The sequence below is a fragment of the Sciurus vulgaris genome (genome assembly GCF_902686455.1).
Source record: "Sciurus vulgaris genome assembly, chromosome: 13".
Classification (NCBI taxonomy): Eukaryota; Metazoa; Chordata; class Mammalia; order Rodentia; family Sciuridae; genus Sciurus; species Sciurus vulgaris.
In genome coordinates this window covers 46959467-46975423 of record NC_136474.1, presented here as the reverse complement: position 1 = coordinate 46975423, position 15957 = coordinate 46959467, and the positions used below count along the sequence as shown (strand labels likewise).

The 15957-nt window shown below is 35.3% G+C and overlaps 1 protein-coding gene across 1 annotated transcript in view; it reads right to left on the bottom strand.

The window, feature by feature from the left end:
- Positions 1 to 15957, bottom strand: part of YES1 (YES proto-oncogene 1, Src family tyrosine kinase) — a 70658-nt gene that overhangs the window by 3513 nt on the left and 51188 nt on the right. The window contains exons 7-11 of the mRNA XM_079108347.1: positions 14949 to 15104; positions 14588 to 14767; positions 11955 to 12031; positions 10072 to 10225; positions 8536 to 8667 (exon numbers count right to left, since the gene is read on the bottom strand). Of these exons, the coding sequence (XP_078964473.1) occupies positions 8536 to 8667; positions 10072 to 10225; positions 11955 to 12031; positions 14588 to 14767; positions 14949 to 15104 (699 nt within the window). The remainder of the gene's footprint in view (positions 1 to 8535; positions 8668 to 10071; positions 10226 to 11954; positions 12032 to 14587; positions 14768 to 14948; positions 15105 to 15957) is intronic.

The following is a 15957-nucleotide window of genomic DNA, read 5'->3' as shown; positions in this document are numbered from 1 at the left end:
TTTTACCCACCACAGAAATACAAGCAGAAGTTGTGTGGGAGGAGAAAAGGAGCAAGGTGCTAAACTTTCAATGAGGGCTTACTTACAATTCATGAATTTCCCCCCATTCTCTGCCTTTTCTTTTCTTTCACGCTTAACATACTGTCAAGATTAATCAATCTAAATAAGCCTAAACTGCAAAGTAACTTTTAATTACCATAATTCTTTTGTTGTGTTGCTTGTTGTTGTGTGCTGGAGAGTGACCCAGGGCCCTACTCATGCTAAGCCTGTATTCTTTTTTAAAATTTTTTTTATTTTACCATTGTATTTTTAAAATTTATTTTTATTGTAATAAATGGGATACATGTTGTTTCAGTTGTACATGGAGTAACAGCATACCATTTGTATTAATATATTTGCATAGAGTAATGATGTTGATTCATTCCGTTATTTTTCCCTCCCCCCCACCCCTCCCACCTCTCTTTTCCCTCTATACAGTCCCTCCTTCCTCCATTCTTGTCCCCCCCCCCCCATTCAGTGTCATCATCTGTTTATCAGTGAGATCATTTCTCTTGGATTTTTGAGAATGGCTTATCTCACTTAACATGATATTCTCCAATTTCATCCATTTGCCTGCAAATGCCATAATTTCATTATTCTTTATAGCTGAGTAATATTCCATTGTATATATACATACACCACAGTTTCTTTATCCATTCATCAACTGAAGGACATCTAGGTTGGTTCCACAATCTGGCTATTGTGAATTGAGCTGCTATGAACATTGATGTGGCTGTATCTCTGTAGTGTGCTGATTTTAAGTCCTTTGGGTATAGGCCAAGGAGTGGGATAGCTGGGTCACATGGTAGGTCCATTCCAAGTTTTCTAAGGAATCTCCACACTGCTTTCCAGAGTGGCTGCACTAATTTGCAGCCCCACCAGCAATGTATGAGTGTACCTTTTTCCCCACATCCTCACCAACACCTGTTGTTGTTTGTATTCTTGATAATCACCATTCTAATTGGGGTGAGATGGAATCTTAGTGTAGTTTTGATTTGCATTTCTCTTATTACTAAAGATGCTGAACATTTTTTCATAAATCTGTTGATTGCTTGTAGATCTTCTGTGAAGTGTCTGTTCATTTCCTTAGCCCATTTGTTGATTGGGTTATTTGTATTCTTGGTGTAGAGTGTTTTGAGTTCTTTATAGATTCTGGAAATTAGTGCTCTATCTGAAGTATGAGTGGCAAAGATATTCTCCCACTCTGTTGGCTCTCTCTTTGCATTGCTGATCGTTTCCTTTGCTGAGAGAAAGCTATTTAGTTTGAATCTATCCCAGTTATTGATTCTTGCTTTTATTTCTTGTGCTATGGGAGTCCTGATAAGGAAGTCTGATCCTAAGCCAACAAGGTGAAGATTTGGACCTACTTTTTCTTCTATAAGATGCAGGGTCTCTGGTCTGATTTCAAGGTCCTTGATCCATTGTGAGTTGAGTTTTGTGCAGGATGAGAGATTGGGGTTTAGTTTCATTCTGTTGCATACGGATTTCCAGTTTCCCCAGCACCATTTGTTGAAGAGGCTATCTTTTCTCCATTGCATATTTTTGGCCCCTTTGTCTACTATGAGAAAATTGTATTTATTTGGGTTTGTGTCCGTGTCCTCTATTCTGTACCATTGATCTACCTGTCTATTTTGGTGCCAATACCATGCTGTTTTTGTTACTATTGCTTTGTAGTACAGTTGAAGTTCTGGTATTGCGATACCCCCTGCTTCACTCTGCCTGCTAAGGATTGCTTTAGCTATTCTGGGTTTCCAGATGAATTTCATGATTGCTTGCTCTATTTCTGTGAGGTACGTCATTGGGATTTTAATTGGAATTGCATTGAGTCTGTATAGCACTTTTGGTAGTATGGCCATTTTGACAATATTAATTCTGCCTATCCAAGAACATGGGAGATCTTTCCATTAAGGTCTTCCTTAAGAAATTAAGGTCTTCCTTAATTTCTTTCTTCAGTGTTTTGTAGTTTTCATTGCAGAGATCTTTTACCTCTTTGGTTAGATTGATACCCAAGTATTTTATTTTTTTGAGGCTATTGCAAATGGAGTTGTTTTCCTCATTTCCCTTTCAGCTGTTTCATCGCTTGCGTATAAAAATGCTGTAAATTTATGCGTGTTGATTTTACAGCCTGCTATTTTGCTGAATTTATTGATGAGGTCTAGAAGTTTTCTGGAGGAGGTTTTTGGATCCTCTAAATATAGAATCATGTCATCCGCAAATAGTGACAGCTTAAGTTCCTCTTTTCCTATTCGTATCCCTTTGATTTCTTTAGTTTGCCTAATTGCTCTGGATAGAGTTTCGAGGACAATGTTGAATAGAAGTGGTGAAAGAGGACATCCCTGTCTTGTTCCCGTTTTTAAAGGGAATGGTTTCAGTTTTTCTCCATTAAGAATGATGTTGGCCATGGGCTTAGCATAAATAGCCTTTACAATGTTCAGGTATGTTCCTACTATCCCTATTTTTTCTAGTGTTTTGAGCATGAAGGGGTGTTGTATTTTGTCAAATGCTTTTTCTGTGTCAATTGAAATAACCATATGATTCTTATCCTTAAGTCTATTGATATGATGGATTACATTTATTGATTTATGAATGTTGAACCATGCTTGCATTCCAGGAATGAACCCCACTTGATCGTGGTACACAATTTTCTTGATATGTTTTTGGATACGGTTTGCCAATATTTTGTTAAGGATCTTTGCATCTATATTCATCAAGGATATTGGTCTAGAATTTTCTTTCCTTGATGTGTCTTTTCCTGGTTTGGGTATGAGGGTGATATTAGCTTCATAGAATGAGTTCGGTAGGGTACCCTCCTTCTCTATTTCCTGGAATACTTTGAGAAGTATTGGAATGAGTTCTTCTTTCAAGGTCTTGTAGAACTCGGCTGAGAATCTGTCTGGTCCTGGGCTTTTCTTGGATGGTAGATTTTTAATGGCTTCTTCTATTTCATTGCTTGACATTGATCTGTTTAAATCATGTATGTCCTCCTGGTTCAGTTTGGGAGGAGCATATGTCTCTAGAAATTTGTCAATGTCTTCGGTACTTTCTATTTTGTTGGAATACAGATTTTCAAAGTAGCTTCTCATTATGTTCTGTATCTCAGTGGTGTCTGTCATGATATTTCCTTTTGCATCATGTATTTTAGTAATTTGAGTCTTCTCTCTCCTTCTCTTTGTTAGTGTAGCTAAGGGTTTATCTATTTTGTTTACTTTCTCAAAGAACCAACTTTTTGTTATGTCAATTTTTTGAATAGTTTCTTTTGTTTCAATTTCATTGATTTCAGCTCTGATTTTAATTATTTCCTGTCTTCTACTACTTTTGCTGTTATTCTGTTCTTCTTTTTCTAGGGCTTTGAGCTGTAATGTTAGGTCATTTAATTGTTGACTTTTCATTCTTTTCTGGAATGTGCTCCATGCAATGAATTTTCCTCTTAGTACCACTTTCATAGTGTCCCAGAGATTTTGATATGTTGTATCATCGTTCTCATTGACCCCTAAGAATTTTTTAATCTCCTCCCTGATGTTTTTTATTATCCATGTTTCATTCAGTAGCATATCATTTAGTCTCCACGTGTTGGAGTAATTTCCTTTTTTTACTTTGTCATTGATTTCTACTCTCAGTCCATTATGATCTGATAGAACACAAGGCAGTATCTCTATTTTTTTGCATTTCCTAAGGGCTGCTTTGTGGCATAACATATGGTCTATTTTCGAGAAGGTTCCATGTGCTGCTGAGAAGAAAGTGAATCTGCTCGTTGATGGATGGAATATTCTATATATGTCTATTAAGTCTAGGTTATTGATTGTGTTATTGAGTTCTATGGTTTCTTTGGTTGGATTTTGTTTGGAAGATCTATCAAGTGGTGACAGCGGTGTGTTAAAGTCACCCAGAATTGTTGTGTTGTGCTCTATGTGTTTCTTGAAATTGAGAAGGATTTGTTTGATGTACAGGGATGCACCATTGTTTGGGGCATAAATATTTATTATCATTGTGTCTCCCTGATTTATGGTTCCCTTAAGCAGTATGAAATGTCCTTCTTTATCCCTTCTGACTAACTTTGGCTTGAAGTCCACTTTATCTGATATAAGGATGGAAACCCCCACTTTTTTACTGAGTCCATGTGCGTGGAAGGTTTTTTCCCATCCTTTCACCTTTAGTCTGTGGATGTCTTTTTCTATGAGATGAGTCTCTTGCAGGCAGCATATTGTTGGGTCTTTCTTTTTAATCCATTCTGCCAGTCTATGTCTTTTGATTGATGAGTTTAGGCCATTAACGTTCAGGATTATTTTTGAGAAATGATTTGTATTTCCAGTCATTTGGCTTATTTTTGGTTTTTAAGTTGGCTTGGTTTCTCCTTTGAGTGTTTTTTTCTCTAAGGTAGTTCCTCCCTTTGCTGACCTCCATTGTTGTTTTTCATTTACTCCTCATGGAATATTTTGTTGAGAACATTCTGTAGAGCAGGCTTTCTTTTTGTAAATTCTTTTAACTTTTGTTTATCATGGAAGGATTTTATTTCGTCTTCAAATCTGAAGGTTAGTTTTGCTGGGTATAGGATTCTTGGTTGGCAACTATGTTCTTTCAGAGCTTGAAATATGTTGGTCCAGGCCCTTCTAGCTTTTAGAGTCTGGGTGGAGAAGTCTGCTGCTATCTGTATTGGTCTCCCCCTATATGTAATCTGATGCTTTTCTCTCACAGCCTTCAAAATCCTATCTTTATTTTGAATGTTAGGCATTTTCATTATAATGTGCCTTGGTGTGGATCTGTTGGGATTCTGTGCATTTGGTGTTCTGTAAGCCTCTTGTATTTGATTTTCCATTTCATTCTTCAGGTTTGGGAAATTTTCTGATATTATTTCATTGAATAGGTTGTTCATTCCTTTGGTTTGTATCTCTGTGCCTTCCTCAATCCCAATCATTCTTAAATTTGGTCTTTTCATGATGTCCCATAGTTCTTGGAGATTCTGTTCATGATTTCTTACCACCTTTTCTGTTTGGGTGACTTTATTTTCAAGATTAAATATTTTGTCTTCATTGTCTGAGTTAAGCATGTATTCTTAACACCAAGTTATACCCCCAGTCCTAATTATCAACAAACTTTTTCATTAAAAACTTTACCCTTCAGAATTTTCCGACAATCACAACTAATGAATTATTTTATGACAATAGTTACATGAAAAAATATGGCAGAAATGGCCTCTAATAAAAATACTATCTTCAGGAAGAGATTTCTGTAAAGGAACTTCTGAATTTCAGAATGAAATACAACTCCCTGAGCATAGCAGAAAGTTCTTTCTTCCCCATTCCTCAGGAAAAAAGGAGACAGGAAGATTCTAAGATTATTAATACTTAAGATCAAGTGGCAAATATTTAGTACTTTGTCAATAAATTTAAATATTTCATACTTGTTTGCATTTGCCAAGGTTTATTACTGTCCCCAAAGACTAGCAAATAAGCTGACTTTACAATGGACAGCCTGCTTTGAGAAGAGCCTGCAGTGGATGGGTCTGTGCTACATGTGAACCTTCTTCAAACCATCCAAGATAATGATGCTTATATAGTGTCTTTTGCTTCTTTAAAGGCTGGTGGGCTGGGGGTTGGAGATGTAGCTCCGTGGTAGGGAATGTGCTCAGCATGTTCAACAAAACTGGAGGCCAATCCCAAGCACTGCTGGAAAAACAACAATCTAAAAATTGTATCTGGATTTTTGTCTGAACATTTAATTTAACCAAGATATCCCAAACATATTAATTTTTGTATTATATATTTTACAGCTTTGTAGTTAGCTGCAAACTCATTTTGGATTTTCATGCTTCCCTTTTGAATTGACCCTCTTTCTCATTATGAATGTTTCTTTCGTCTCTACTAATCTCTTGCGTTAAAGTCTACTGCTTGCAGGCTTTCTTTTGCTTATTAGCATTTGCATAGTGTAACTTTTTCCACCCTTTTAATTTCAATCATTTTGTATACCTTAAAGTAGTCTCTTAGAAATAGTATGACAGCATTTATGTGTATTTATTTAAAATCCAGTCTTATCCTTTAATTGTAATGTTTAGTGTACTTACAAGTTATGTAATTATGGATACAGGTGGTTTTAACTCCACCATTCTGTTACTTATTTACTATTTGTCCCTTCTATTTTTTTTTTCCCCCTCTCTTGTCATTTTGAGCAAGCAAGCATTTTTCATATTCCCTCCCCCCCACCCCCCACAGCTTTGGTTTGGTGCTAGGAATTGAACCCAAGGCTTGGTGCATGCTAATAGCACTCTGTTACACTCTAATCTTTGTCCTAGATTTTTATTTTACCTTTTCTTATTTAGTGGTCATTATCAAGATAACATTTCCTTGGTTTATTATTCTTGAAATAAATACTTTGATGCTTTCCAAACAATGAAAGTAACAGTTACATGTTACTCCTTTACCTCTGGCCCACCCCACTGTCCTTTTTGTCACAGAATTTATTTTTTTATGCATTATAAAATCAGACACTTTTATTGATGTTTTAGATCAGCAGTTTTCCCAAGTACTTTAAAGACATAATTTCATTCTTTCCTGGTTTCCATATCATGAGGAACAGTTAGCTAACTGCTGTTCCTGTGTAGATAATATACCAAACTTTTCTATGGCTATTTGGTTTTGATTTTTTAAATTTGACCATGATATGACTGCTTGAAGTTCACTGAGTTTCTTCTTATTTATCCTGCTTGAGGATCACTAAGTTCATTAAATTTGTGAGATGGATCACCCCCCTGCTTCCTGCTATCAGATTTATGAAGTTTTTGGCTATTACTTTTTCAAATATTGCTGTTCTACTTTTTCCTCTCATCTCCTTCTGGGGCTCCAATTACATACAAATTAGACCTGATATTTCACTGTGCCCCACTTCATATCATTCATTCTGTTTTTTCCAAGCAGTTTATTTATGCATTACTTAGGATATTTGATATTAATGTACCTTCAAATCCACGAATCTTATCTTCTATGTCCATCTAATGTATTGTGTGTGTGTTTTTTAAGAATTTAACCTTCATTTATTGTTTGTTTTTATTTGGTGCTGAGGATAGAACCCAGAGTGCCTCACTCATGCTAGGCAAGCGCTCTACCACTGAGCTACAATCCCAGCCCTAATGTGCTTTTAATTTCACATAAACAGTACTGAAATTTCCATTTCAGTCTATATATATTCCAAATGAAACTACTTAGCATGCTGTAATTTTTCCTCCAACCACATTTGTAGATATGGAATATACGGAGCTATATTTTTATCTAGTGTTATGATTTTACCAACAATACTGATGAAATGAGAGAAAGGCAAAGGACAATTGTAAATGTAAGGGAGAGATTATACTGCTTGACCATGAAATTTAAGAGGTAGGTACAGGTGGTAGAATCAATGGATTGAATATGCTGGTACTATGAAGAAACTGCTAGGCAGAGGCAGCTAGGAAGATGCAAAGTGATAGTAGATATATGAAACTCCAATTGAGAGGGGTGCAGTTACTGGTTATGTTAAACCTTTAAGGTATGAGTGATGACGAGATTACAGAGGAGGAGAGTTTAAGCTGCAAGAGACCAGGGTAACTGACATATGTATTAAGATGGCCATGAATTAAGGCAGGAATGGAGTCTTATTGGAAAGAGTGATAGGGAGTCAGTGTTAAATGAGGAGAACTTGAATGGTATCAGCGAATAATGGCAAAAAGGGAAAAGTGGGAGGTAAAATTTGATGGCATTAGATCTAAAATAGGAGGTATTAGGGAGGAGGAATATATACGTAAAACCCATAGGATTGGCACAGCAGTTTTTCCTGGAATGCATTTTATATGCTTTCACTTTCCTCAACTATTAGAATACTTCAGTAGAAAAGTTTGAGAGGTAACAGACTAAACAAATAATTTAATTGTAGCTGAATTTCAAGTAGGCTAATATTTCTTCTTACCCCAAAAGCTATATAAATGTCTTATTTTTGAGAGGAAGACAGGGCAAATATATATTACAAAAATATACCAATCACACTAATAGAAAAGAACAGTTACTTGGTGGGGAGTGGTAGTAGGATGTTTGTGATATGCTTCTAATCTAAGAGAATAGTATGGATAATGGGCCCTTTTGGAAAACATCCTAAGGAGAAAGCTGAGATTAACATCAGGAACATCTCCCCTACCCCACCTCAGGATTGTGGCTCTTATTGGCTGCTGTCTATCCAATGCCTAAATAAAGAGAAGGAGACTGGAAAAGGAGAAATAAAGCCCCTCCCTTCATGTTTCAGCTCCTAATAAACCGTTAAAAATCACTGATGGGCTAGCATGATGGCACATGCCTATAATCTAAGAGGTCTGGAAGGCTGAGGCAGTAAGTGACTTAGGGAGATTCTGTCTCAAAATAAAAAATAAAAGGGCTGGGGATGTGGCTCAGTGGTTAAGCACCACTGAGTTTAATCCTAGGTTTAAAAAAAAAAAAGTCACCGATGGGATAACCAAGAGCTAATAAAATGCAAACTTACCTGGATATGGCACTCTCCCCTTAGTTACCAATTCTGTCTGTAGAATTCCAAATGACCACACATCAGACTTTATTGTAAATCGACCATAAAGTGCAGCTTCAGGAGCAGTCCATTTGATTGGAAATTTTGCACCTAAAACCATATTGGCGATCTCATTTAACTGTTTATTAAAAATCTATTTGTATAAATATAGTATAAGCAATGCCAAACCTTTGACTAGCCTTACTATATACATCATCAGTGTCAAATTCTTCCAACAAAAGAATATATATGGGAAAGTCCTTAATTTTAAAATTTATATTAAAATGAATCACATTTCTTCCTTATAGGACATTAAATGATTAAAAAAAGAAAGTTGGTGGAACAGACCATCATTCAAGAAAACAGAGGTAGAGGCTCTAGTAGGCCAAAAATATGGATCATAAAATCTATAACTTTTAAGTTCAGTCTGGCTCCCAGCAGTTCTTCTAAATTGTGCTGATTAGGGCATATTTTATTGGATTCTAATGGCTACTGGTTTTCAACCATAGTTTCTTTTCAATTTTACAATACAGTTCTGGAAAAATTTTATTGTGCCATCACTCTTAAAAGCCCACATTAATTTCCTCAAATATTTAGTGTATTCTTTTATGCATAGGCATTATACTAGTCAATATGTGTACATAAAAACATGAATTTATACACTTATAATGTTAATAAGATTATAGGTGTCTTGAAGTTATTTACACATATATGTATATAATGGTATAAAATAAGCTCTTTAGATTGTCTGACAAAGAGAAGATCAGTTTTCACTGGCACAATAACAAGGTTTTATTTAAAAAGTGAAAGTTAAAGTAAGCCTTTATTAAACAAATGGTTAGGATTTTATACAAAAAGATTACAGAAAAATAGAGAGACATTCCAGCTGGACATAACTGCACAAAGGGATGGAGGCTGAAAAGCAAGTGTGGTCGAATCAGTGTTTCTTACCCTTGGCAATACTAACCACTTTGGCCTGATATGATAGTTCTTTGTTGCTGTTGCTGGATGTGGGGGTCAGGGACCCTGTGCAGTACAAGATGTTTAGCAGTATGCCTGGCCTCTACCCACTGGATGTCAATAGCAGCCTCCACATTATAACAGCCAAAAATGTCTCTAGACATTGTTGGATGTCTCCTGGCTAGGGAGCTATTGTCTCTAATTGAGAACCTCTGATCTAAGGCAAGAGTTCCACAATTCATGAAGTTTGTTTAAAAAATGAAATTAAAAAACATTTATTTGTTGATGTGCTAAAGGATGTAAAAAAGCTATTATTAACTATACTTTAAATGCAAATAATACCTAGCTAAGTCCTTCCTTGCAGGAAATAACTATCAAAAAAATCACAGTAGTATTTATTACATATAATTTTATGAATAAAATCAATGTTTTTGTGACTCTTCTGAGAGGACCTAGAATTATTCTTACTCTACAAAATCCTATATACTGAAGTATGTTAAGTGAGAAAAAACATAGGACATTAGGTTACAAGCATTTAAATAAAAGTAATTTTACCTTGTCTTGCCGTGTATTCATTGTCTTCAATTAACCTTGCTAAACCAAAATCTGCTATTTTACACACAAGATTTTCTCCTACAAGAATATTAGCAGCCCGAAGATCTCGGTGAATATAGTTCATTCTTTCAATATATGCCATACCATCGGCAATCTTGGAAGAAAAAAAACAGGCACATACAAAACATGATGCAGAGGGAACCAGGGAGAAGACAATTCTGGTTAATGTTTTAACAGATCACTGAAAAATCATATATCTCAAAAGGAGATGATAGTAACAGGCATTGTTAGGAGGAGATAAGAGGAAAAATAGAAACACTGTAATAAAAAGGCAGACTAACTTCAGTTTTCGAAAAATGGACACATCCCCAGCACCACCAAAAAAAACCAAACCAAAACAAAAAAACCCTAACACCTATTTTAAAGCTTTTCAGCCACCTAGTATATCTAGTAACCATTAGCAGCTTAATGTCCTAATGTCTTCCTGACTGTGGTTGGGAGATAAGTCACAGAGTTATTTAGAACTTCTGGACAGAAGTCTATCAAAGCCCACATCTGGCACAACCTAAGATGTCCTGGTATTAAGCACTGAGGTGGAGAACAGCAAACCTGAGCTTGCAGGATAAGGTGGCCTGTTTTTGTATTGCCTGAGAACTAAAAATGGTTTTTACATTTTTAAATGGTTATAAAAAAGAGGAGGATGAGGTCTGACAGAGATTGTATGTGGTTCCCAAAACCTAAAATATGTACCTGGCTTAAAAAAAAGAAAAAAGGCTCAGACACTACCAGAGCACCTAGGAGTTTTTACCTCATGGCCTGGCATATGCCTGTGTTATATATATATAGCTCCTCTGTATTAAGTTCCTCTAAACTGCCAGATTCTGTGGCCATGTGGAAGCTCACTGAGAAGTAAAAGCTGCAAAACCAGTATGTCAATTGAGTTCAATAAAAGGCTCCTCAAACACCTATAACACACCTAAAATAGAAAATTTACACTTGAAAACAAAAAATTCAGGAGTAAAAAAAGATTCTTTTTTTTTTTTTGGTACCAAGGATTGAACTCAGGAGTGCATATTAACCACTGAGCTATATCCCCAGTTCTTTTTATTTATTTTTTATATTGACACTGGGTCTTGCTAAGTTGTTGAGGCTGGCTTTAAACTTGTGATCCTCCTGCCTCAGTCTCTTGAGTCACTGGGATTATAGTGTGCACCACTCCACCTCGCCTAAAAAGACTCATTCTTATATTATCTTAATTCTTGTTCAGGACCACAGTAAATAAAAAAAATTCAGCAAACACTTAAGATTTCTAATATTTTCTTTGGAAGAATACTCATCCATTTTACTTTTCTTGCTTTTTTTTTTTTTTTTTTTTTTTTGGTACTGGAGATTGAACCCGGGGCAGTTTACCACTGAGCTACATCCCTAAGCCCTTTTTTCATTTTGAGTTTCACTAAATTGCTTGAGACCGACCCTGAACTTGTAATCTTCCTGCCTCAGCCTTGGAAGTTACTGGGATTTCAGGCATGAGCTACCATGCCTGGCCATTTTAATTTCTTAAATTTATCTGTTGAAATACAAATACATATAGATTTATATTTGTGAAAACACTTCCTAAAAGGTCATATATGCAATAGCACTGAACTGAGAGTTCTATATCTAGCTCTAATATTGGTACTGCTATGAACATGTTATGTGAATTTTAGATACCTCTGGTCTTCAGATACTACATTATTTCTAATACTAGGACCTCACACTGGATTATCTCCAATGCTCCTTCTAATTCCTTTACTTCTCTACATAAACCATTTTATTTGGGTAAGATTATTCTACATTTTAAACATTAATTTTTAATTCAAATTGATACAATTATATGCAAATACCTGAGCAGCCATATCAACCAGTTGTGGAAGCTTCAAATATTTTCCATCTCCTTCCTTAAGGAAATCTAATAAACTTCCTGTAAGAGACAGCGAAATATTCATGTAAATTAAGCAAATCTTACATTGAAATTGAAATAAATATTCCTCTACCCCCAAATCACCAAACTCTTAACAAAACTACTCGATATTTCATTTAGAAAACAAAAAGATTACTTTTGTGGTTTTGGAATTTCTGAATAATTATCTCAAAGATTCTAGAAGTGATCCCTAAACTGAAATTTATTATCTCTTGATAACACATGAAAAAAGGAAAGATATACCATTTTCCCTTTCCCAACAGAAAATGTCATCAGATTAGAATCATTCTTTCCTGCTTTGATCAAGATCAAAATATCTTTTATATCAAAAGATATATAATTTTAAGTCTATCTGAATCAAGAATTCAGATATTTGGGAATATCCTGGGGTGATTAAAACTAAATAAAGGCAGCTAAATAAGCTGATGTGGAAGTGCTGGCCTGAACAATGTCTCTTAATTTTAAGAAAGTACCATGGAATAGCAAAATAGTATGAATACAGCAAAGTGAAAAGGCAGGAAGAAAAGTCTGCTGTCCTCCTATTACTAGTGAATACATATCACATGCTTGAATTTAATCAAGAGAAACCATCAGACAAATTCAAATTAAGGTTTATTTTATAAAACATAAAATTGGGGGCTGGGGAGATAGCTCAGTTGGTAGAGTGCTTGCCTTGTAAGCACAAGGCCCTGGGTTCGATCCCCAGCACCCAAAAAACAACAACAAAAAACATAAAATTGGATTGTTTTCTTAAATGACAATGCTGTGAAAGACAAAGTCAGGGGAATGGCTCCAAGTTAAAGGAGACAACCACATGTAACATTTGGCCATGGATTGGCTACTATCAGGTAAGTATAGCTGGTGAACTGGCTAGGAAAATAGGGAAACCAAATTCCAGGTGAATAAAATAACAAGAACAAAAGTCATAGTTAGGGCTGGAAGTATAGTTCAGTGGTAGAGCATATGCTTAGAATGTTTGAAGTGCTTGGCTTGATCCATAGCACAAAAGCAATCATGGAAACAAGGAATGAAAAATCTATCTGTACAAAACAGGGGGCTTATGCTGGAACACATAAGGCAATGAGCTTGGATGTATTATAGGGGCCAACTGCTAAACTAAAAACCAAAATGGGGAATTACTAAGTTTTAAAACTCGAAAGGACTTTTGTTATCTTGTATTCTTAACCTCTCATCTAAAAAATAATCCTAAATTAGTGATCTGACAGCACAAATTCTACCATGTTCTCCCAATTAAATAATTCTGAAAATAATACACAGAGTTAAATGGACCATTAGCTTTACTTCCATTATATCTCTCACGCTAGCAATGTCTTGATTTAAATTTCCTCTTTGTCCCTTTCTTGTTTCTCTTCTAGCTCTACCAGAGTACTCTTTGAAAAGGTATACTTAGAAGCTGTTTACAGTAGAAATTCTTTCCAAAGAGAGCCTTGAATTATGGGGCTATAGCACTTAATAGGCTATGTCAATTGGTTTCAGTCCCTTTTGAGGGAAAAAATAAATTCCTATAGCAAATGTGTAGCTTGTAGCTGGCCCTGTTACCACTAGAGGGAACTATATCATTGGTCAAGGTAAACTACTGGAGAGGGTGACATACCATGCCTTTATTTAGTCTGATTTAAGAGAGTAAAAAAATGAAATAACTTAAAAAAATAGATCGAATTCAAAATGGGTAAAAACTGAGCCAGTAAGCATGCTTGCAGACTTACTGGTCCCTCTCTAAAGCACAACTTTCTTTTTCTCCTGGCCCTAACTAGCTCTGTTACTGAAGATCTCAATTGTGCTGTGTTTGAGAGATGGAGAAGCTGTAGTTGACAGAAGGGGCGAAAAGAAGCTTCTAGGAGTCCTGAGTATACAGACTATATTTACATTGAAACAAATTTCCCGCACCTTTTTTTTTTTGCTTTAGTACTGCCTAAATGATATTAAATGATTTTATCATTTTAATTCAGTTTGTATACTTCCCTGTTAATTCCCTGTTTAATTCAGTTTGTTCACTTCCCTGGTTATTTCATTTCCTTTAGTCAAAACTACTTTCAAAATAAACTCAGCCTGCCTAATTCTCCTTTTAAAGTTTGTAAAATCCTCTAGAATAACAGGGTCTAAGCACAATTTCACTGAACAAAGTGTCACATTTTGATGGGCATGGTGGCACATGCCTGTAATCCTAGCAACTTGGGAGGCTGAGGCAGAAAGATGTCAAGTTTGAGGCCAGTTTGACAACTTAGTGAGACCTTGTCTCAATAAAAAATTAGAAAAATTAAAAAAAAAAGAAAAGAAAAGAAAGAAAAGGAAAAAACAGTGGGGAGGTTGGGGATATAATTTTAGTGGTAGAGCACTCCTGAGTTCAATCCCCAGACAAGTAAAAGACAACAAAAAACACTAAAATGTCCCATTTCTTTTCAAATGCCCCCCCAAATAATCATAAATTAGAAAGTATTATACAAAAAACTGTATGTATAAAAACCAAAATGAAGAATTATTTTTTTAAAGAAGTAACCAACATGAATATTCTAAGAGATACTAGTATATACATACCTTTTGACATAAATTCAGTGACAATGTAAATTGGTTCTTCAGAAACAACAGCATATAGTGGAACAAGTTTATCATGCCTTAACTTTTTCATTATCTGAGCTTCTTGAAGAAAAGCTTCTGGCATCATTGTACCTGGTTTTAATGTTTTGATTGCTACTTTTGTGGTTCCATTCCATGTTCCTAGAGAAAAAAAAATACCTCTTACTATTTTAATCAATATTTTAAGGGATTTTAAAACAAATTTCAATGAACAGCAGTTATCTTAAACATTTAACACACATATACATATTTTTTGTAATAAACAGTGTCACTTTAATCTGTGGCCAAAAATTGACAAAAACCAAAAATTCAGGCTTCTTACCCATCCATACTTCACCAAAACATCCTTGTCCTAATTTAACCTCTAGTCGCAAAGATTCTCGAGGGATTTCCCAAGCATCCTTTGCTAGACCTTGAGTCTGGGGTTTCACAGTTGGACACACAGTTGTTAATTTGTGGCATAAACCATCAGCATGTTCTAGATAAATGAATAAAACTACACTGTAAAATGAATTATATACAAAAATTAAGGTACATATAGAGTATATAAATGCTTTAAAAAGTTTTATAAATTGTAGAAAAACTAAATGTCATCAATTTTACCTTTAAAAACAAAAAGAAAGTTGTCTATAAGAAGCAAAACAAAAATCGTGCATAAGAAATTAAACATTTTGGGCTGGGGTTGTAGCTTAGTGGTAGAGTGCTTGCCTAGGGTACTGGGTTCGATTCTCAGTACTGCGTGTGTGTGTGTGTGTGTGTGTGTGTGTGTGTGTGTATACTTCATCCCAATCACGAATAGAAAGGGAATAAGCACCTGGGGGGCAGAGAATGAACACATTATATCTTTCCCAAAATACCACCCAAGAAAATTTTATACTTTTATTAATATAATAATAACCATACCTTTAGTGGTCCATCAACAACTAAAAATAATTAAAAAAAAACAAATGAAACATTTTGTTAAATATATTTTTATGTTACTGTTTACTGAATACTTATGCTCTAGTTCTTGTGTTAATTTGGCTTTTTATAACTCTCTAATAAAAAATGAGGCTCGGGAAATTTAGTAAACTTTCCCAACATCCCACAGTTAGTAAGTGATGGGATTCAAAGTCAGGTCTGTCTACCTTCAAAGTTCTGCTTTTGACTACTGGGATTTATTTAATCCCAAAGAGAATGTTATTTCTTTTTGCTTTGTTTTGGTTTTTCCTTTTTGGTACCACAGGCACTTTACCACTGAGTCACATCCCCAGGCTTTTTAAATTTTGAAACAGGATCTTGCTAAGTTGCTTAGGGCTGAGCTAAATTGCTGAGGCTGGCTTTGAACTTGC